Raw genomic sequence first — 21841 nt, forward strand, 5'->3', positions numbered from 1 at the left:
GCCTCAGCGGCCCGCAGCGTCCCCCCTCCCGCTCGCCCACGGCCGCCCGACGCGCGCCTCTCGCCGTTGCTTCCCGCCCGGCGCGTGGACGGCGGGGCCCGTCCCGCGCGGGTTTAGGGGAGAAGCCGCGGCCCCACGGAACTGCAGGCTCTCAGGCCGGCCTTCGTCCGCGGCGCGCCGTCCCCGGGGGCTCGTCCCCGGCACTCGGCCTTCGGCTGCCCCGCTCCCCGCTGCCCCGCGCGCCTCCGCGTACGGCCCTTCTCTCCCACGAGTCTTTCCCGCCTCCTCGCTCCCGCGCCCAGGACGGGGGCGGGGCGACCCAGGGCAGCCGCCGGCCGCACCCCTCGACGGTGCGCGCTCACCCCTTCCCCGGCCGCGCCCCGCACTGGGTACCGCCGCAGGCGCGCGGCAGCTCCGCCCCGGGCCTGGCCCTCGCCGGCCTGCAGCGCGATCCTGACACACGGCGGAGAGCGAGTCCGGACTTAGTTCTTGCACCCCCGGGGCGCTGCTGCCCGGGGCCCCCGGAGCGTCCCGCGGGCTGACTCCGGGCCGCAGCCTGGGCGCAGGCCTGCCCGCGCGCGGAGGGGCGGGGCTGGCAGCACGAGGTCCCGGCCGCGTGGGCGCCGGCGCGTTCTGATTGGAGGGCTCGGGCGGGGCGGGGCGGGGCCGGAGGCACGAGGTACCGGTCGCGTGGGCGCCGGCGCGTTCTGATTGGAGGGCCCGGGCGGGGCGGGGCGGGTCCGGAGGCACGAGGTACCGGCCGCGTGGGCGCCGGCGCGTTCTGATTGGAGGGCCCGGGCGGGGCGGGGCGGGTCCGGAGGCACGAGGTACCGGCCGCGTGGGCGCTGGCGCGTTCTGATTGGAGAGCCCGGGCGGGGCGGGGCGGGTCCGGAGGCACGAGGTCCTGGCCGCGTGGGCGCTGGCGCGTTCTGATTGGAGAGCCCAGGCGGGGCGGGGCGGGTCCGGAGGCACGAGGTACCGGCCGCGTGGGCGCTGGCGCGTTCTGATTGGAGAGCCCAGGCGGGGCGGGGCGGGTCCGGAGGCACGAGGTCCTGGCCGCGTGGGCGCTGGCGCGTTCTGATTGGAGAGCCCGGGCGGGGCGGGGCGGGTCCGGAGGCACGAGGTCCTGGCCGCGTGGGCGCTGGCGCGTTCTGATTGGAGAGCCCAGGCGGGGCGGGGCGGGTCCGGAGGCAAGAGGTACCGGTCGCTTGGGCGCCGGCGCGTTCTGATTGGAGAGCCCAGGCGGGGCGGGGCGGGTCCGGAGGCACGAGGTACCGGTCGCGTGGGCGCCGGCGCGTTCTGATTGGAGGGCCCGGGCGGGGCGGGGCGGGGCTGCGCTCCGACGTCCCCACGCTGCGCCGTGGCGTTCCCGCCGGCGTCTGCCCCCGCCGCTCCGCGGGCAGTTGAGGCGGCGTCGACGCGGCGGGCGGCATGCTGCGCAAGCTCACCGTCGACCAGATCAACGACTGGTTCACGATCGGCAAGGCCGTGGCGGACGTGGAGCTGCTCGGCTCGCCGCCCGCCTTTCCGGCCGAGGCCGGCAGGGACGCGGGCCCCGCCGTGGGCGCCGCGGCCCAGCCCCAGCCCCCGCCGCCGCCCGTGGCGTCCCGGAGGTAGGAGGCGGCCGTGGGTGCGCGGCCTCCGCCGACGCCGCGCGGCCCCGTCCCTGCCCCCGGCCGCCGCCGAGCGAGCTGGCGGACCCCGGCCCGGGAAGTCGCGCCTGCCGGAGGCCGAGCCGCCCCGGACGCCGGTCCCGGGTCTCGGAGCGGGCGGAGCCCCGCGTGCCGTGTCCCGTCCGCCCGGCCCCCAGCTCCCCGCGGGGCGGGCGAGCGTTCGGACGGACGGGCCGTGCCGGCCGCCGCGGGTCCTGCGCCGGGTCCCGCACCTGCGCTGCGTTTCCGGGCTCGTGGCTGGGGCTCGTGGCCGGAGCCCGTGGCCGGGGCCCGTGGCCGGAGCCCGCCCGCTCGCCGCCGGCTGCCGGGGTTTCGCCGCGTGGACGTGAGCTTCCCGCGCGGTTTCGGGGGCTCCCGCGGGCTCTGCGTTCAGCTGCGGGGCGGGCCGCGGGCTCCCGCGTCTGGCCGGTTGTGCGTGACGCGCGGGTCCCGTGGGCCAGGCCCCCGGCGTGCGGGCGGCTGTGGAGCAGCTGCACCGCCGGACCCGCGTCGGTCGGAGGAGCGCCCCGCCTGCCTCCCGTTGCCGCCGAAGCAGCTGCTGTCGGTCCGCCGGTCCGCGCTCGTGGGAACAGGCAGGAGGAGGCCGTCGGTGTCCGCGGACCCGGCTCCGGGGCGTGCACACGGCCGCGCCGCCGTGAAGCGGGCCCGGTAGCGCCGGTTCACCGCGCTGACGGCCGAGATGCCGCCGGTCTCCCTTTCTGCAGAGCTCCTGGGTTTTGGCGCCATCGAGTTTTCGCGGGTTAGTTTCAAGCATCCGGAGGCAGCCTTGAGGCCCGCGCACAGCCAAGGGCAGCTTGGCGTCTTTGGTGAACTTTTCCCGGGATGCAGGGAGGGGACAGGGACACCCTTGCCAAGCTTGGGAGTGGCTGTTTGGTCTCTGGTTTGCACACTTTGCTTGGATTACTCCGGCGAGGGACCCCAGAGGCTGCCCCTTTCTCTCGCTCCCCTACTGGCAACAGGCAGAGCAGCATTGCTTCCAGGTAGCCCACCGGGGTAGTGGAAGTAAGTTACTGACCTTTTCAGAAACGGAAACTACAGATTTAAATGTTCTTCTCACCACTAAGGGTCAGTTTTTCTAATTTCTGATCCTTCAGGGACTGAGAGTTTGAAATATCCATAAAAACGAAATTTCGGAGTAATGGAATGAAAACGGACAAAATGTAAGTCCCATCGAAGACAGTCAACATGTAGAATTATTTTGTCAAATTGCCACGAACATTTCAACTTCTGTAGGTAACTGAAAACAGGCAAATAACTAGAGATGGACTTAACAACGTGGAGGTTCGCTTGTCTGTAGGGTGCTGAGTCTGAGGAGTACTTCTCCTGGAAGTCCCGTCCTGGGCCCCTGCCACATGCCTAATGCCAGAGTGCTGCCGTGTAGAAGGCATTCAAATAGAGTTATACAACTGAAATTTCAAAATAACCCGTTGAGGTGGATGGTCTTACCTTGATTTTATAGAAATCCGAAAGGAACGGACTTGGGTGGTAAAGTGCCTTTCTTAACTTCTTGTGATAAACAGTCATGGTAGGTAGAATGTTCACCCCCCCAAAGATAACACTGGAACCTGTCACTGCCTTATATTAGATGACAAAAGGGATTTTGCTGGTATAACTAAGGTTATAGGTCCTAAAATAGGGGGAGAGTACTTGGATTGTCTAATCGCATGAGCTGTATAAGCGGGATTTGATACGTGAGCCGGACTTCACCAGTTGCTGCTGGACTGGGCCACAAAGGAAACAGGAGGAGAATGTGGGCAGCTGGGAGCACAGACGGAGTCCCCGCTGACAGCCACTAGGGAAATGGGGACCTCCGTCTTACCACTTAAGGGAACTGAATTTGACCAACAAGCTGAATGAGACTCTTTTTTTTTTTTTAAAGATTTTATTTATTTTTTTTGACAGATCACAAGTAGGCAGAGAGACAGGCAAAGGTGGGGGTCGGGGGAAGCAGGCTCCCTGCTGAGCAGAGAGCCCGATGCGGGACTCGATCCCAGGACCATGAGATCATGACCTGAGCCGAAGGCAGTGGCCCAACCCACTGAGCCACCCAGGCGCCCCTGAATGAGACTCTTGCAGCAAATGCAGCCTTGCCAACGTTTTTTTTTTTTTTTTTCCCTTGAGAGAGAGACGGGGGCGGGGGGGCGGTGCAGGGGTAGGGGTGGGGGACAGAGGGAGAGGGAACCTTAAGCAGGCTCCATGATCAGTGTGGAGCCAGATGTGGGGCTCAGTCTCAGGACCTGAGATCATGACCTGAGGCGAAATCAAGAGACAGAGGCTTAACCGGCTGAGCCACCCAGCCAGCATCTTCATTTTGGCCTCATGGGACCTTAAGCAGAGGACCTAGTTGAGTCTACCTGAAGTTGTGACTTGCAGAAGCTGTGAGGTGACGAGTATGTTCTGAACTGCCGGATTGCCGCGGTTAGGGCAGCCCCGGCAAACGAATACAGTGGTGGAGCTGGGGTTGATATAGGGGGAGCTGACCTGCAAACCAGCCTCAACCACAGTGACTGGCTGGTTGACTGATGTCTTTCCAGAAAGGAGGGTTTGAGTGAGGTCTTGACATTGGTGAGAAAACACTCGGCGGGGAGGAAGACAGGCTTCCCGAGCCCAGGCTGTCCCCTGGTGAAGCCGGGTCTGAGAGGACAGTGCAAGTGGCTTGTGTTCCGACTCTGGGGTTCAGGCCACACGAGCAGCGTTAAATCGGCTTTACAGGTCGTGTGAGTGGTGACCACCAGCATTAAAAGGAGAGAAATAGAACATATCAGGCCCTTCAACACCTTAAACTGTACTTTTTCCCAGAGAAAACTTTCCCGTAGAAACTCACCATTTCAAACCAGTGTATCTGGTGGCTCCTTTTTACGGAACTCAGTGTTTCCTTCTTGGTATGTGGATTTAGTGCTTGCTGTGTTGAGCTTTGTGTCAGGGGACACGGGCTTGGCCCTTCTGACAAGGGAGGTCGCACGGTATAGCTGAGGGTCAGATAACTGGTTGAGAAAGTTAGCCCCATCCGCTGGGTTACTGTGTTGTGGGGATGGATATGTTTGACTCCAGAGTATCTTACTTTTCCCTTTTTGCCTTGTTGCTTCTCAGAGCGTAGGCTTTGCACAGGTGTTAACGATGTGTTATTCTCCAGGGGTTCTATTTTCTGTTCCCTCAGAGAGGCCATGGTTTTTTAAAGACCTTATTGTTTCTTTAGCAGATTTATGTTGGGAGGTCACTTTGCCATTAATTAGAGTGTTCAGTGTCTGTGTGCAGCCGGAGCGGAGTGGCTGTGAGAGAGAATGGGACGGAGCTGGGTCTGGAACTGTCCCTGAAACCAGGGAGGACTTGGCTGCTTCATCTGAGGCTACTGAGAACCGCTGGAGGGCACTCTGGGGTTTTGAGCAGAGCTGTGACACCACTTAGGGCTCTAATGATCCCTGCTGTGTGGAATGGACTAGAGCAGGCCTAGGGCAGAAACAGGGACCTCAGGGAAGAGTCTCTTGGTATCCTCTGTGACATTTCCTTTATGTGTCAGCGTGGCTGACCCATCATGCCTGTATTTGGGCCAATATGATTCTGGATGTTTCTGTGAAGCTGTTTTTTGGATGAAATTAATCTTTAAGTTGATGGATTTTTAGTAAAGCAGATTGCTTTCTAGATTGTAGGTGGGCCTCATCAAATCAGTTGAAGATCTGGCTAGAGGGAAGATCTCCTAAAGCAAGAAGGAACTCTGCCGAGTCCCTTTAGACTCCGACTGCCGCCCTTCCTGGGGTTCCAGGCTGCCGGCTCAGCTGATTCTTTTTTTTTTTTTCTTAAAGGTTTTATTTATTTATTTGCCAGAGAAAGAGCGAGAGAGCAAGAGCGAGCACAGGCAGGCTGACTGGCAGCAGAGGCAGAGGGAGAAGCAGGCTCCCTGCCGAGCAAGGAGCCCGATGTGGGACTCGATCCCAGGACGCTGGGATCATGACCTGAGCTGAAGGCAGCCGCTCAACCAACTGAGGGACCCAGGCGTCTCTCAGCTGATGCTTTAAAACAAATCTCTCTGTGTATGCGCGCGTCCTGTTGGTTTTGTTTCTTCGGAGACGCTCGCTAACACATCTTCCAAGCAGAGAGCGCGTGGCGGGTTAGAGCGGAACTGGGACGGTGGAGGCGGTAAGCAGGCGTGTGGTCTGCGTGTGTTCCTCAGGCGGAGGCGAGGGCTTTGCTTCTGGATCAGACACGGAACGGGAGTGGGGACCACGTGTGACCACGGACGACACCAAGGTCTCTGGCTGAGCAGCTGCGGCATGCTGCCGTCTTCTGAGAAAGGCGGGGCTGCAGGAGGAGTTTGATCTGAACGCTTGGACTTGACATTACCAGTAGGTGACAGTAAGTGTAGGCGGTCTGGCGGTGCGGACAGAGACCTGGCTGGAGCCCGGTGTTTGCGGTTTAAGGCTTAGAGACCAGTGAGCTCCCCCAGACTGCGGGTGGTGGATCCTAGCGGGCGAGTGCTGAGGGAGACGGTCCAAGGACCCAGGCCGGGAGCCCTCGGACGCGCAGAGACTGACAAGATGGAACGAACAAAGGAGGGAGAGACGGGGCCGCCGGAAGGCTCGGAGGAAAACCAGCCGGTGACCCTCCCTCCTCTCAGTAAACAAGTGTGCTTAGTACCCCTGTGCGTCTCTTGGTACTTGTGTGGAACTGCTTTGTGCTGTTTTCCCCGCGTAAGCGCTCCCTGAGGGAACAGATGATCACCCAGTCCCCACCTCCCAGCGCCGGGCCTGACCTGGGGTAGGAGCCCAGACTCTTGTTTGCATGAGCGACCTGCCATGGCGACCCGCGGTTGTGGACTGGGGTGCGCTGCCCACTCCTGGCCCGAGGCGCGCGGTCTGCCTTCCTCCCCTGCCCACGGCCCACTGCCCTAAGAGGGGTTCGTGCGCGTGTGAGCGGCCGAGCGAGCTGCTGAAAATCTCAGCATCCTGGCGGCTGCGCTGTCAGATGTTTCCCGGATCAAGGAGCCTTCCCCGCTCCTGCTTCGGCCGCTGCACGAACCGCCGGCCCCGTGGCCTGGGCCGTGGCGGAAGCCGCCTCGGTTCTCGCCCGCAGTGGCTCATCCAGCAGCTCGCACAGGACCTGCCGCGCGGTCACCGTGCGGTCACCGTCTGTGGCCCCCGTCTGTGGAGCGCACGCGTTCCCGAGCCTTCGTCGCTCGGCGTCTTCGGGCGGGCGTGCAGCTGCCGGGGACGGTGGCCATCGGACGGACACGCAGACCGTCGCGGCCCGGCCGGCCTTCCTCCGTCTGGCGGCCGCCTGTCTCCCGCCGCTCGCGGGCCGTGGGCGTTGTCCCTGTGTCCGGAGGACACTGAGCTCCTGTGTGCCTCGCGGCTTCCGCACCTGCCCCTCTACCCGGAGAGCCCCGCGCGGGCCGCTGTCGCCCGCGACTCTCGGCCTGCTGCCGGCCCGTCCCCGTCTTCTCGCCGACTCTCCGGTGCCTCCGCAGCCGCAGGCCCCCCGCACCTCTCCCCGCCTCTCCAATCTCTTTCAACACTTTTTCCTCCTCTGAAGCACTTGCCGTGTGCCCCGGGTCTGTCTGGCGTGTGACGAGCTCTCGGTCCCCGTCCCGCAGGACGGAGCCGAGCTTTCTGGCGCGGAGAGCCAGGCGGCTGGCGCGGGCGGCTCCCTCCGAGCTGAAGGCTTTCAGGAGCCGCGTGTTCATTCGTGTGCGTGTGTGTCGATTCCTTTGTTTCTTTCTTGGTTTTTATTTATCTTTCCAGAAAACTGGAAGGCGCAAAACCGCGTCTTTGCTGGCCTGTGGCCATCCCAGAGGAGGTGTCAGGTGGGCCCTTGACCGCCTTTGGAGCTCAGGGGGGAAGTCGGGGCTGGAGGCGTGCGGGGGCCCGACAGACGCGGGTCCCCGCCTGGTGTGCCCCGACACCGGACAGGCCGGCGGACGCGTCCAAGGCCGCTCGTTCATCTGTCAAGTGGGAATAACGTTACGTGCCGTCAGGGACTGGATGAGGGGCCGCGTGCCGGGCCCGTGGCCGAGTGACCTCACGGTTAAACGGCCGGGCTTGCTGCGGATGCGGACTCTGCGGAGCTCGCCGAGTGTCCCCTACGCGGGTGCTGGCGGGGGCGGGGGGCGGCGGCTAACGGTTTCCCAGCTCAGGCTTTTAGCCCCTGAGCCAATCTCCGTCTCTGCAGAACCGGCCTGAAACTCGTCCGTCTAACTCCCCATCTGCACCCCCGCCCCCCCTTTTGACCTTCATCTTCTGGCCAGCTTTGCGGACTGGAAGCAGCCCAGCATGTAGAGCGCGAGCTGTTAATATTCTGGAAGTTACTTGTGTTAAAATTCCTATTTGGTTTGTAGATTTTCTCAGAACAACTGTAATTTTAAATTCCCCCCGTGCTCTCGCAGGAAATGTGGTTATTAGGTTATTGCCCGAGTGAAGTGAGAGATGGAGGCTTTGCATGCCGCGATGCCGTGCGCTCCTTCCGCTGCCCTGGACGTCTGGTTGAGGAGCTAAGCGACTGTGTCGTGGGGACCTGGAGCAGTGTGGGGGTCGTGCTCCTCCGGGGCGGGAGGGTCGCTAGCTGTCTGCCGCCTCCGCAGCTGCGGGAAGCTTCGGACGGGAGGGACTTAACAAAGTCCTCTTCTTCACGGCGGGCAGGGACAGTGTGTCGTCTCAGAAGGGTGGTGGGATTGGTCGTCTTTTGTGTGGTGGCTGATGCAGGTGCTTTGTGGGGAGAATGGAGCGTTTGGGGCCCTTTTGTGGTGTGTGTTCACTAATGGGGTGGGGTGAGGTGGCCAGTTCTAGTGCCACATGTCACAGACTCCCTGTTGTTTATTTATTTATTTATTTTTTAAGATTTTATTTATTTGTCAGAGAGAGAGAGCGTGTGCGTGCACGAGTTCACAGGCAGACAGAATGGCGGAGGGGGAAGCAGGCTCCCTGCCGAGCAAGGAGCCCGATGTGGGGCTGGATCCCAGGACCCTGAGATCATGACCTGAGCCGAAGGCAGAGGCTGAACCCACTGAGCCACCCAGGCGCCCCTCCCTGTTTAAAGCAGAAATTTTGTTACCACCATTGAGGCAGTAATAATAAAACTCTTGTTTATCTTGTGTTCACCGGACGGTAAGCAGTTACGGGCTTCTGGGGGTACTTGGCTCTCCCATAAGCAGTTTCTACTCTGAGGCTTTTATAGTGATTAGAGAGTCATAGTTTGATGCTCATGAAAACAATCAAAAGGGAGGAGGAGCGAGAGGTGTCTTTATTTTAGATCTACTTAGGGCTGTGTTTCCACTTACCTTGTCTTATTAAACTCTGGTCCGGCCGACATGATTTATGACACAGGATTAAAGACCAAACGGAGGCCCTTTCAGAATGGTGCAGGTGTTGGCCAAGAGGCCAGGAACAAACAAGTCAGAAGGGTTTTTTTGGAGCAGATACTGAATTGTAGTCTTGAATAGTTTTCCTTTTAGAGGGGAAAAAACAAATCTCCAAATATAAAGTTGTAAATATTGGGTACCTTGGACTTAATTTTTAAGAATGATAAAGATTCTTGGACTTTATAAAAAAAAGTAAATCCAAACATTAGTTTTCCTACTTTAATGAAATTATAAAATACTGAATTTTGTATACTGAATATTTGCTGTATTTTCAGAGAGAACTGGAGGGGCGGGGGAGGGGGAGAGAGTCTTAAGCAGGCTCCGTGCCTGGCAGGGAGCCTGACCTGGGGCTCGATTCCATGACCCTGAGATCATGACCTGAGCTGAAATCAAGAGTCAGAGGCTTAGCGGACTGAGCCCCCCAGGCCCCCCAGAATATTTGCCATTTTTAATGAACCCACTCTGTTTCTTTTTATTGATACCATATAGAGCTCTTTTTTTTTTTTTTTACTTTCCATAATGTTAATTGGGATTAAAAATGTAATTTGTAACAAATCTGAATGTTGGAGTAAAACACCTAACTTAGTCTTTAAACTGCACATTATTTCCTCTGTCACAGCCCATCTTCCCCTTCCCTGCGGAGAATGACTGAGCTCGAGTCAGTTCTGTGTTACAGTGTAAAAGTCCGATTCCCATCAGTCACTTGTTTTATTCTCTGCGTAGCTTCAGAATAAAAGGTTAATGTCTAATTTTCACACAGAATTTGTCCAGTTTCATACTTGTTCCTGTGAGGTGTTTGAAGTATAAGAAAATACTTCAAACATTTTTTTCAAAATGTTTAGGAATCATTTTAGTTAAAAGTATACAGTTCAATGAAACATCGCATTCTTAGAGTGGGTAAAAACGGGACACTATTTAAAACATGGGACGCGCAGTTAAACACGACTTAACATCTGACTTTGCAACAGAGAAACGTGAAATCACATCACTTTTTCATATTCTTAATACTAAGAATTCTTCTAAAGAGGGCCATAAAAACTCTTCCGGTTATAAGTAACTTAACTCGATGGGTAATAATAGGGTAGGTTCCATATTCTATGTGAGAACACTGGGAACTTGTTCTTTGTGGTTTTGTCCACGTAGCTGGAAATCGTGGGTATTTCGTCTTTATCGGAACTCCTGGAGCTTGTGCCCAGGATCACAGACGGAACAGGACAGTCTGTGTCCCCTGACTCTTCTGGGCCTTCTTGCTGGTTACCTTTGCTAGGACTGGTTAGGAAGTCTTTCAGAACTTGCTTGAAGATGTAGACTATTTCCCATGGCAGCACATCGTTTTCTGCTAAAACTTCTCGAAATCTGCGGGGAAACCAGTAATGAATATTCAGTTCAGAGACTTTCTTTTGTCGTTTCTGTGTATCTGCAAAATACAGCCTAAATACCGTGATCCTACAGTAGTTGCTTGCTGTTTGCGCAATCTGCGTATTCCTTTAAAATTATGCATCTTAAGTAAAGGAATTCTGCATATGACTTAAAAATATTTCTTAGCCAGTCTGTCCTTGGGGATTTTGGTTCTAGGTTTTTGATACCCACTGTTAAAGAATTTACATGATAGAATGCAATTTCCAGTCTAGCTGTATGAGGAATTTAGACTCGACAGTAGCAAAATACCACAAAAGAGAACATAGTATTTTTACCTGCTGAGAATAGTTCCAGTTTGACAAGGCTGAACTTGGGAGCAAAGGACTTCAAGTTGTCTTTGTTCGGTAGCTGGGATGGTCGTGTAGGGATTCTGGTAGTTTCTCAGCCAGCTGTAATCCACACCTGTTTTTCTCACTTTCTGTTCATTTTCGATCTCTTGTATTAATCTCTCTCGCTCCTGCAGATGCCACTTCAGTTCCCGAAGCAGAGTCTTCGTCACGGCTTCGGAGCCAGGGTAGTGTGTGGGTTTGTAGGAATCATATTTTGGCCACTTCATCCAGCCAAAAAGTGGCATTTTTAGCCTGTGGAAATATTCTCACTTGTTTATTTGCACCAAACGTTGTGGTTCTGATGAGCAAAGAGCACATAAATTTGCCAGAAAAGTGTATGAGTTTTTCACTGGTTAGGTATGCAGGTCAGAATGAGATTAGAGCATGGATTAAAGCTTTTCGTTTTCTAACTAGGTCAGTACCAAAAACCAAGCTTTGAAAATACATTTACGTGGCTAAGCAGCAACGAAATCTACCAAGTCAGAGATGATCTGGGGACTGAACGTTCTCTGAAAATAACATTGACACTTGCTATTAAAAGTTCTCAGGAGGCTTTAAAACATTAACGGAGAGGAAGTGCTATCTGGAAGCGCCCCTCGGACTGAGGTTTGGTGCAGAAAGGGTTTCGAGCGTACCTGGTGTGTTGGGTCCGCTGTGGTGGTGCTCCCAGGGACTCTGCTTGGCTTGGCGGTGAAGCTGTGGTCACTCAGGCGTGCGCTGGGCTCCTGGCTGTGGCCCCTGTTGGAAGGAGTGAGCCTCCTTATTTACCCACAGAAGCTGTATTTGAAATAAATAAGTTTCTGTGTTAGGAATGAGGTTGTGATGTCTTCATTTAGAGAGAATGCTCATTAATTCACCTTGTAAGTGAGCTAGACGAAATGACAAAAATAACTTACTATTCTGCACGAATTGCAGAACAGTCCACCTTCTGAATGTAGCTCCGTCTGTTGGAGAAAGATGCCGGTGGCAGTGGGCTCTGGTCCTAAACGCGCTCCGACTTGTTTGGTAACGAAACGGGAGTGACAGTGTGGGGCAGCACGGATGCGCCCCCGGCTACGGGGAGACGGTCGCGTGGTGGCTGCTCTGCCGTGCGTAGCTGTAGGTCACAGTTTCGTGCTGTATTTTTATGCCTGTAGAGCGCTAAAAATAACCTCGCTGCCTTTATTCTTCAGCTTACCTCGCAGGCCATCTAGAAGCCAGGTCATTGTCCCTTCCCCTGAAAGCAGGAAAAACAGTCTTGATGATTTGCGAAATACCCATTTTGAGAACATTTGTTATGATTGAGCAAAGTAGGCAAAGAAGGCTTCTTATATCTGGGGACGCCCGGGCGGCTCAGTGGGTTAAGTGTCTGCCTTTGGCTCACGTCATGATCTCGGGGTCCTGGGACCGAGCCCCACATCCGGCTCTCTGCTCAGCGGGGAGCCTGCTTCCCCCTCTCCTGCTCCCACTGCTTGTGTTCTGTGTCTCTGTGTCAAATAAAATCTTTAAAAAATGAAAGAATGCTGGTATCTGCCTTGTGAAATATTTAGTAAAGGTTATTTTTTATACTCATTCTGTTTCTTTTTCTAAATAGTAGTTAAATTTATGTATTTAAGCAAGTCGTAACGCCAGAGGACATAAATGCTGAAGTAGGTGACTCTAAAATATACTTTATAATTTCTTTAAAAACGTAGCAGTAGTAGATTAAGGTTAGGGAAGAATTAGAGATCTAAGAACGTTCGGAGTTGAAAACGAAGTCTTAGGATCCCCTACGGCAGATCGGACATCCCGGGGCGCTCTCCTGGAGCTGAAGGTGAGATGCTGACGGGATGCTCCTGGCCGGCGGCGCGCGGGCCGGGGGCGTGTGGTGGTGCTCAGGAGCGGACGGGCCTCTCGCTCTCCGGTTCCCTGGTAAGTGACTACACAGTGGCTTTTCCTTTTATAACGTTTGTTTCTCGGTTGCCTTTTCCGACAAGTGAACCGTGAAGAATAGCCAGGGTTTACATCAGACCCGAATGTCATGCCTGATCAGGACTGACGCGTGTGGTCAGCCCGGAGCTGCTGCTGCTTGCGTGTGAGAGAAGCCGGTGTCAGCCCGTGTTCTCGTCAACCAGAAGGACTTCACATCACATTGTGGGGAGTATGAGAAGGAGAGGAGAGAAAAGTTTATCGCGACACAAGGGTCCTACCGGATTTTCTGCCAAAGTCACGAAGAATCCTGACCTGTTTCCCTTTGAATGACCTCCTTGTTAGTCGCGTTTATATCGGGTTGTGCGAATGTTCCTGATCTGCGGGAATTGCTGGTGCACTCCAGGGCCGCGGGCGGTGGGTGTCTGGTGAGTGGCTCTTGCTCTCGCCCTTCAGCCTTGCTAGAGACGCCGTTCATCAGCTTATGTGGGTTTAGTTTGTTGATATGGTCCTTTTTGACTTTTCCTTTTCGTGCCCCTGTTCAGGAAGGCCTTCTCTACTCCAAAGTTCTTGAATGTTGGAGAACATTAGCTTTACAGGCCTAAAACCATAAGTACCTGGGGTTCGAACCCGTTTGGAATTGATCTGAGTTTGGTGTGAGGTGCGGGGTTCCCAAACTGGAGAGCCAGCAGCTAAACCAAGTGGTCACTGCTCCGTTCTGCCGCTTTTCCACGTCTCCGCGTGCCGAGGAGTTGTGTGTGTCCTGGGTGTTTTGATGTGATGGGCCCTGGGGTTTGTTTAAATCCTCTGGCGAGTGCAGCTCTGTGCCGAGGCGAGTTCTCCCAGCTGCCGGGTTCAGGGTTCCCTTGTGTCTGTCCCGCGTGGTGCCACCTGCTGGCCGTTGTGTAGTTCAGCCCTGGGTCCTCAGTCCGGGGGGCTGCTGGGGTCTGCGCGTGCTCCCACAGCCTCCAGCCTCCGGGCGAGCCCACTAGCTTATGGACGGCCTTGGGGGGTGGGTCTCGAGTTCCCAGAGGCTCTCCTGTCCCTGAGGCAGCTCCCCTTTTCGGTCTTTCATTGCTCCGCTCCACCCTGCGCTTCCTGCCAGGGCAGCTGCCTGCGTTCACCTGGGGGGGGAGTGAGGGTCTTCCCTATCCTCTGGGAGATGGGGTTTCCCCTCCTTAGAGTCTGAGGCTCTTGCTGAGCCCTGGAACATAGAGAAAGGAGAAAAGAGAAAAATTGGGGACTGCCAGCACTTTGAGCATTTGGGGTCCCTTTTCTTGCTCCCCAAGAGCACTTCCGGGGTGCTCTATGCCAGGACCTGTGTCTGCTCAGGGGACAGCAGAATTAAACGGTGGCAGGTGCACCGCTGGTGGCCTGCTCGATGCTCGGGACGCTGGTCTGGCTCCCCGTCTGCCCGCGTCATCCTGCGGGCACGGGTGCAGCCCGCACGTCTGGTCTTCCCAGCAGCGCCGACCAGGGGATCATTCTTGACTCTTGCTTTCTCGCATCCAGACCTAGTTCACCAGCATCCGCGGCTCCCCTCAGCTGCCGCCGCTCTGGTCCGGGCTGCCTGTCTCTGGCCTGGGCTGTTGAGCTAGGGTGTCCGGTGCTCTCCCCGCTCTGGCTGCGTCGTCCCGGGCCACCTCACCCGGCCTCTGTGGCCGTGAGCCAGCCCGCTCGAACAGGAGTTCGGTATTGCTGTTTCTCCGTCCCCGCTTAGAGCCCGTGGCCCTCAGAGCAGGAGTCACACTCTTTGTCATCAGCGCCTGCCGGCAGCCTGCCCCGCCGTCCCCGGGAAACACCCCGCTTCCCTGTACCTCTGGGCTCCCCCACTGCTGCTGGCTTCCTCGGCGTCCTGCCTCCGGTGGCACGCTTGCCCCGGGCTCCGGCTTCCCGCCGCTGTCCCTCAGGAGCCCTCGCCCCTCCGTGGGGGGACGGCCCTCCTCTCGCTGCCCGTCTTCGCTCTGATGTCAGCCCACCATGGGCCACGTGGCAGCCGCCCAGCCGTCTCGTCTGCTGGTTGGACTGCTCTCTGTCTAGCATACTGTGCTTGCCTTTATTTTTCTTTTCCTGACTAGACTGGAAGCTCCATGAGGACGGTCTGCCAGCTGCTTTTTGGGGGCGGGGGGCGGAGCGGTGGCAGAGGGAGAGAGACTCTTCAGCAGGCTCCGTGCCCAGTGTGGAGCCCAGTGTGGGGCTCAGTGTGGGGCCCAGTGTGGAGCCCAGTGTGGGGCTCAGTGTGGGGCCCAGTGTGGGGCCCAGTGTGGAGCCCAGTGTGGGGCCCAGTGTGGGGCTCAGTGTGGGGCCCAGTGTGGGGCTCAGTGTGGGGCCCAGTGTGGAGCCCAGTGTGGGGCTCAGTGTGGGGCCCAGTGTGGAGCCCAGTGTGGGGCTCAGTGTGGGGCCCAGTGTGGAGCCCAGTGTGGGGCTCAGTGTGGGGCCCAGTGTGGAGCCCAGTGTGGGGCTCAGTGTGGGGCCCAGTGTGGAGCCCAGTGTGGGGCTCAGTGTGGGGCCCAGTGTGGAGCCCAGTGTGGGGCTCAGTGTGGGGCCCAGTGTGGAGCCCAGTGTGGGGCTCAGTGTGGGGCCCAGTGTGGAGCCCAGTGTGGGGCTCAGTGTGGGGCCCAGTGTGGAGCCCAGTGTGGGGCTCAGTGTGGGGCCCAGTGTGGGGCCCAGTGTGGAGCCCAGTGTGGAGCCCAGTGTGGGGCTCAGTGTGGGGCCCAGTGTGGGGCCCAGTGTGGAGCCCAGTGTGGAGCCCAGTGTGGGGCCCAGTGTGGGGCTCAGTGTGGAGCCCAGTGTGGGGCTCAGTGTGGGGCCCAGTGTGGAGCCCAGTGTGGAGCCCAGTGTGGGGCTCAGTGTGGGGCTCAGTGTGGAGCCCAGTGTGGAGTCCAGTGTGGGGCTCAGTGTGGGGCCCGATGTCATCACCCTGAGATTGTGAACCGAGCAGAAATCGAGTCATCACTAAACTGACGGAGGCCCCCAGGCATCCCCGGGGCTGCCTTATCCCAAGAGCTTACGACAGTGCCTGGTGTGGAGTCCGCCCTGAATACTAATTTGATTAATGAGTGTCAGGTAAATGGTAACCAAAAGAATGCCGCGGTTAGCCATGACTGTCAGGCGGAAAGTAGAATTTAATGCAAGTAACATCTCATTAAAGTAAATCTTCTAATTCAAGACGTGGTATTATATGGTCTTCTCTGTGACAGCAGGGGCATGAAGTACTGAGAACGTGTCAGAACTGATAGTGTCTTTTGCATGTCGTATTGCAGTTGTCCTTTTTTTTTTTTCCCTTAACATCTTGGACGTTTTTACCTGCTAGTACGGAAACAGCTATGGCGGTCCTTGCAGAGATGCGTAGCCAGTGGGAGCGCGCCGTGGCCGAGCTCGGCTCTCTGCCCGACGTGGTTTTCAGGTCTTAACGATCACAGATACCGCAGAAAGTTCCTTCCTTTCCTCGTGTTTGCGCCCTTCCACCCCGGAGTCCCGTTCAAATGCCCCGTCACTAACGAGGACGTTGTGTGTGTGATGGCTCCTGCACTGGAGGGACGGGTCGTTGAGGGCGGGGACGTTGTGTTGTTTCCTGCATGTCTCGTGGCCAGGCAGGGCCTCGCCTGAGCTGGGCGTGTGGGAGCGAGCGCCGGCTGAGAGCGCAGTGCGCTGGCCCGCAACACGGGCAGACGGCCGCTCCGGAAGACGGGTGCTCCTCCCGCTCCCCGCTCTGCGCTGTGACCGGAGAGTTCCTCTTTCCGTCACTCCGAAGGAGGAAGCAGCTTCCTCCGTTAGAATTGGCGCTAAGGGGCGAGCGGACGCGGCGCTCGCAGTGGCCGGTGGACCGTCGCCGCTCGCTTCCGGGACGTGAGGCGGAAGGAACCGTGCAAGAACCCGGGGCGTGGGCTCCTTGGCTCCGCAGACGCGGTGCACTGACTGTGCGTGTTCTTCGCAGGCCGCTTGGCCGGAGGGGCTCGGGAGTGGAGTACATCGCCGAGTTCCGGCAGCGGGAAGCGCGAGCGCTGGACGTGTGCGGCGGGGAGCAGCCGGCCCGCGGCCCCGGTGAGTGCGTCTGTGCGTGCGGACAGCTGGTCACAGGTAAGACACGCGGTCTGGAAAGCCCGTAACAGATGTACTGTTTCCCTCAAGAAAGAATCCATATTGCTAGTTAATTCAGGGGGAGTGTATACTGGGTTGTAAATCCCTTTTTTTCTTTTAAACATAGTTTCTAAATAGTCTCTGTTTTAGAAGGACTGGTGCTGAGCCCCAAGGTCAGGAGTTGCTCACGGCACTGACGGAGCCACCTGGGCACCCGCCAGAACTGCCTAAAATTTTCATTTAAAAAGGACTACAGTTTTTTAAAACAACAAACATATTAAAACAAATTTAAGTAACGTTTAACTGTATAAAGTGAAAGTTTCTCGGAACAGCTGCTCCCCACTTGGCTGTAGCTGGCGAGTCCGGGTTAAGCTGCTCACTTTGTGCGAGGGCGCGGTGTCGCCTTCTCAGCCGGCGGCTGGTTAGCCCTGGGCCCGGCTTGTGCGACAGAAGTCAGTGTTCGACGTGTTGCTTTCTCACAGACTTTCTGTCAGCTCAAGAAGCAGCTCTGTCTCCTTTCCTTCTACCCTTTGTACGCACCTCCTCGTACTTAGGGGCAGACGCGGGGGTTAGAGTCCTTTTCTTCTCAAAAACTGCGAAATTGAGCGCATATGTGACAGCGCATTCATCTGTGTCCTTCTTGGGATTTGCTCGGGCTTCTTGAGGGTGCAGAATGTTGGTATCTTTCCCCAGCTCTGAGAAAGTCCCGAGCCATCGTCTGTGCCGCGAGTCTCACTTAGTCCTGTTTTCCCGTCGTGTGGGTCCCTGTACTACTGTATCCGGGTCACCTTCCCATTGCCTGGGTTTCGGCGTACAGCAGGAGCGCGTGGGGTCCTGTTCCTCCCTCCCTGGGTTGTGGCCGCACCGTGGGCTTCCCTACTGCGGGCCCCGCCGCCAGGAGCCCTTCGCGTATTTCCTCTCCTGCCCTCAGTTGCCCCGAGGAGGAATGTTTGTCGGACGAGTCTAGCGTACTGTCACCAGAAAGGGTGGCTCAAAACGTGGTGCACCTTGACCAGTCCTTACTCACGCTAAGGGAACTACAGACTTGTACGTCTGAGAAGGCCGATTGCTGCGCTGCATGCCTGTGGGAAGCCTTGGAGGTCTCTTAACTGCCAGTGCACAGGGGATGTGTTCTGGACTGTGACACAGCTTCCGTAGAAGCCTGGGAGAGCCATGTCCTGTCGTGCAAAGATACCCATCATCTCCTCTTTCCACTTGGGGAAGCTTACTAGTTTTCAGATGACTGTGATGTGATCCTTCTGGTTCCACCATATGTACTGACCCTGGGGCGTACCGGCTGCTGGTCCTGGAGCTGGTCCTGGAGCTGGTCCTGGAGCCGGCCCCGTGGGAGCGCCCCTGTCTGAGCTAGCAGGGTTCCAGTGAGCGCCTGTAATTGGAAATGTCTGCTCTAGTAACTTTTGATTTGGGTTAATATTTAGTGTTTGGAGCAGCTGTTTGTTTTCTCTGTCCCTGGCCGCCTCATGTTTGGAGCTTTTCTTTTTTTTTTTTTTTTTTAAAGATTTTATTTATTCATTTGACACAGAGAGATCACAAGTAGGCAGAGAGGCAGGCAGAGAGAGAGAGAGAGAGGAGGAAGCAGGCTCCCCGCGGAGCAGAGAACCCGATGCGGGACTCGATCCCAGGACCCTGAGATCATGACCTGAGCCGAAGGCAGCGGCTTAACCCACTGAGCCACCCAGGCGCCCTGTTTGGAGCTTTTCACTAGGCAGTCACATAAATGACAGCTTTGACTGCATCCAGAGGATTCATTCAGCAACAAGGATTGGTTAAGGCGTGCGCCAGGGCCCATATGGGGTCATGGAGGTATGCTGAGTAATAAGACCTGGGCCGCCCTCCCTGGAGATTACCATTTCATCGTGTAGTCACCCAGACACACGCTTTTGGAGATAAATGCTCTGAAAGACAGCTCTACGGGGGCCCAAGACAAGGGTTCTGTACGAGTTGAGCTTGGAGCTGAAGGGTGATAGGAGTTACCGGGGTGGGCCGGGGGTCAGGGCGGAGGGAACGTGTGCAGTCTGTGACGAGGCCTGGGGCTCCGGCCCTCAATCAGGCATTGTTGCTGAGAGTCGAGGGTGGAGGTGGGCAGGCCTGGGCATGGTCAGTTGTAGGCTGGATAATACCCCTACAAGAGGTCCTCTTCGCAATTCCTTGAACCTGTGACTGTGGTACCTTCCAGGGTAAAAGGAACCTGGCAGCTGGGATGGCGTGATTGCCCCGGGGGGCGCCCAGGGTCATCGCGGAGTTCTTCCACAAGGAAGGTGGGAGGGTCAGAGTCCGTCGGAGGAGATGTGATGGTGGGAGCCGTAGTTTGGAGTGATTCGAGGAAGGCGCCCACAGACCAAGGAATGCAGGCACGTCCAGAAGCTGAGCGGGTACGGGAACAGATTTTTCCCGGAACCATCCATCCAGAACTATCCGTGCAGCAGCCATCTGTGCAGCGCCTCGAGCTTAGCGCAGTGAGATGGATGTTGGACTTCGGACTTTCCGTATGAGACTGTGTCGTTTTAAGCCCCTTCGTTTATTGCAGGAGCAGTAGGGAGCCGGTGCGGCTGTACCGGATGGGGCTGGGTGAGAGAGGCACGGCTGATGGCAGCGGCTGTGGCCATAGCTAGGAGTTTTAGTCTTGATACTCCGAGTAGTGGGAAGCCAGGAGAGGTTCTAGGTTCATCCTGGGATGAGCGTGAGAGGAGCAGGGGATGTTGTATGATTAGAACTGCGTTTCCGGAAGACCGCCTTTGTCCTGTTGGGGGGGTCCGAACAGACCAAGGGGAGTTAGGAGGGGCGGTCCTGCCCAGGGGAGACTCGGTCGTGATGACAGCCGGGGGAGGAGGGGCGGGCATGGGAAGAACTGCGCAGCGGGTGGCGCGGGGTCGGATCCGGGGCGAGGGAGGAGAAGGCGGCAGGAGGCCGGAAGCTGGGCCCCACGCTTTGAGGTGCCTCTGGAGCCCCGGGGAAGAGAGTTGATGTTAACGTGTGTGTGCGCATGCGTACGCACAGCTGTCCTGCCTGTCTCCGGGCTGGTCTGTGTCACAGCCAGGAGCTCACACCCATACCTCCAGTCCCAGTCCTGCAGCACAGGTTATATCCGCTTACAAAATACCTCGTTTCCTAGTACTTTTGATCTTGCTGTGATACAGATTTTATTTGATCTAAGTAAGTGGTTTTAAAAATTATTTGTAGGGGAGCCCTCCTACACTGCTGGCGGGAATGCAAGCCAGTGCAGCCGCTCTGGAAAACAGCGTGGAGGGTCCTCAGAAAGTTGGAAATAGAGCTGCCCTGCGACCCAGCAATCGCACTACTGGGTATTTACCCCAGAGCTATAGATGCAGTGACCTGAAGGGGCACGTGCACCACAATGTTTATAGCAGCAACGTCCACAATAGCCAGACTGTGGAAAGAGCCCAGACGTCCATCCACAGATGAGTGGAGAAAGATGCTGTGGTCCATGTGTGCAACGGAATATCAGTCAACAGAAGGAGGGCTTACTTAACATTTACGTCGACGTGGATAGAACTGGAGGGTAGTCTGCTGAGCTACATAAGTCAGAGAAAGAATCATCATATGGTTTCACTCATGTAGAATATAAGAAACAGCACAGAGGGTCATCGGGGAAGGGCAGGAGCACTGGATGGAAAGTCGTCCGAGAGGGAGACAAACCATGAGAGACTCTTTTTATTTTTATTTTTATATATATATATATGTATTTTTTTTTTTAAAGATTTATTTATTTATTTATTTATTTGACAGAGAGAGAGAGAGAGAGAGGTCACAAGTAGGCAGAGAGGCAGGCAGAGAGAGAGAGAGGGAAGCAGGCTCCCTGCTGAGCAGAGAGCCCGACGCGGGACTCGATCCCAGGACCCTGAGATCATGACCTGAGCCGAAGGCAGCGGCTTAACCCACTGAGCCACCCAGGCGCCCTATTTATATATTTTTTAATTTAATTTTTTTAAAAAAATTTTATTTATTTATTTGAGAGACAAGAGATCACAAGTAGGCAGAGAGGCAGAGAGAGAGAGAGAGGAGAAAGCAGGCTCCCCCCGGAGCGGAGAGCCCGATGCAGGACTCGATCCCAGGACCCTGGGATCATGACCTGAGCTGAAGGCAGAGGCTTTAATCCGCTGAGCCACCCAGGCGCCCTGAGAGACTCTTTTTAAAAAATATTTTTTAATTTAAAAATAGCTGTAATAAGGTATAATCAACACACAATAAACTATGTACAGAAGAGTACAATTTGGTAAGTTTTCACGCAGGCACACATTCATGAAACCGTCAGCACAAGATAGCAAGCGTACTCATCCCCTGCAAGTGTCTTCATGTTCTTTTAGAATCTGTCGCTCCTGCCTCTCCCCACCCCTCACCCGCAACACACTCCTGCTCATGTCCCAAGGTAACGTGATCTTTTCCTTTAGATTTGTGTTCTCTGGAAATTTATATAATCATACCGTAAGGATTCTCCATGAGAGTCTTAACTCTGGGAAACAAACAGGGTTGCTGGAGGGGGTGGGTGGGGGGTCGGGGTAACCGGGTGACGGGCATGAAGGAGGCACGTGATGTGATGAGCCCTGGGGGCTACATGCAACTGCGTCTGAAACTAATAATGTATTCTATGTTAATTAGTTGAATTTAAATTAAAAAATCGAGATCTAATGGTATTTCTGATTGATTGAGCCTGGTCCCAAATGGTGGACTCCTGCAGCATTTATGTTGCCTCCCCCTTTAAAAGATTTTATTTATTTGACACAGAGAGAGCCCAAGCAGGGGGAGCAGCAGGCAGAGGGAGAAGCAGACTCTCTGTGGAGCAGGGAGCCTGATGGGGGACTCGATCCCAGGACGCTGAGACCATGACCTGAGCCAAAGGCAGACATTTAACTGACGGAGCCGCCCCGTGCCCCGTATGCTCTCCTGTAATGGCTTTGAGTTTGTCCTGGGATGGAGTCTTTGGCTTGTGATTAAACGCTGCTGCCCTTTTCATGTGGTGATATTTTTAGTTGTTTCCACCCCACTCAGAGCTTTTTTTTTTTTGCCTTTAAGAGAATGAAGTGTGTGGAATATAGACTGAGTCCAAAGGGAAACACGTCAAGTTT

The 21841-nt window shown here is 56.2% G+C and overlaps 2 protein-coding genes across 3 annotated transcripts in view; one reads left to right on the top strand and one right to left on the bottom strand.

The window, feature by feature from the left end:
- The first annotated feature begins 1382 nt into the window (after window positions 1–1382).
- TDRD9 (tudor domain containing 9) overlaps window positions 1383–21841 on the top strand; it is a 100681-nt gene continuing 80222 nt past the window's right edge. The window contains exons 1-2 of the mRNA XM_032345448.1: window positions 1383–1613; window positions 16594–16700. Coding sequence (XP_032201339.1) covers window positions 1432–1613; window positions 16594–16700 — 289 coding nt within the window. The 5' untranslated portion in view covers window positions 1383–1431. The remainder of the gene's footprint in view (window positions 1614–16593; window positions 16701–21841) is intronic.
- Window positions 9716–11840, bottom strand: RD3L (retinal degeneration 3 like). Of its 2 annotated transcripts, XM_032345451.1 has the most exons (4): window positions 11666–11840; window positions 11405–11507; window positions 10716–11021; window positions 9716–10377 (listed from the first exon to the last, which is right to left on the bottom strand). In XM_032345451.1, the coding sequence occupies exons 3-4, from the start codon at window positions 11012–11014 to the stop codon at window positions 10080–10082; spliced, it is 597 nt and encodes a 198-aa protein (XP_032201342.1). In that variant the 5' UTR covers window positions 11015–11021; window positions 11405–11507; window positions 11666–11840; the 3' UTR covers window positions 9716–10079. The 2 variants fall into 2 exon arrangements, with proteins under 2 accessions (XP_032201342.1, XP_032201343.1); XM_032345452.1 differs by lacking the exons at window positions 11405–11507; window positions 11666–11840 and having other exon boundaries at window positions 10716–11111.

This window comes from Mustela erminea, chromosome 5 (assembly GCF_009829155.1).
Source record: "Mustela erminea isolate mMusErm1 chromosome 5, mMusErm1.Pri, whole genome shotgun sequence".
NCBI classification, from domain to species: domain Eukaryota; kingdom Metazoa; phylum Chordata; class Mammalia; order Carnivora; family Mustelidae; genus Mustela; species Mustela erminea.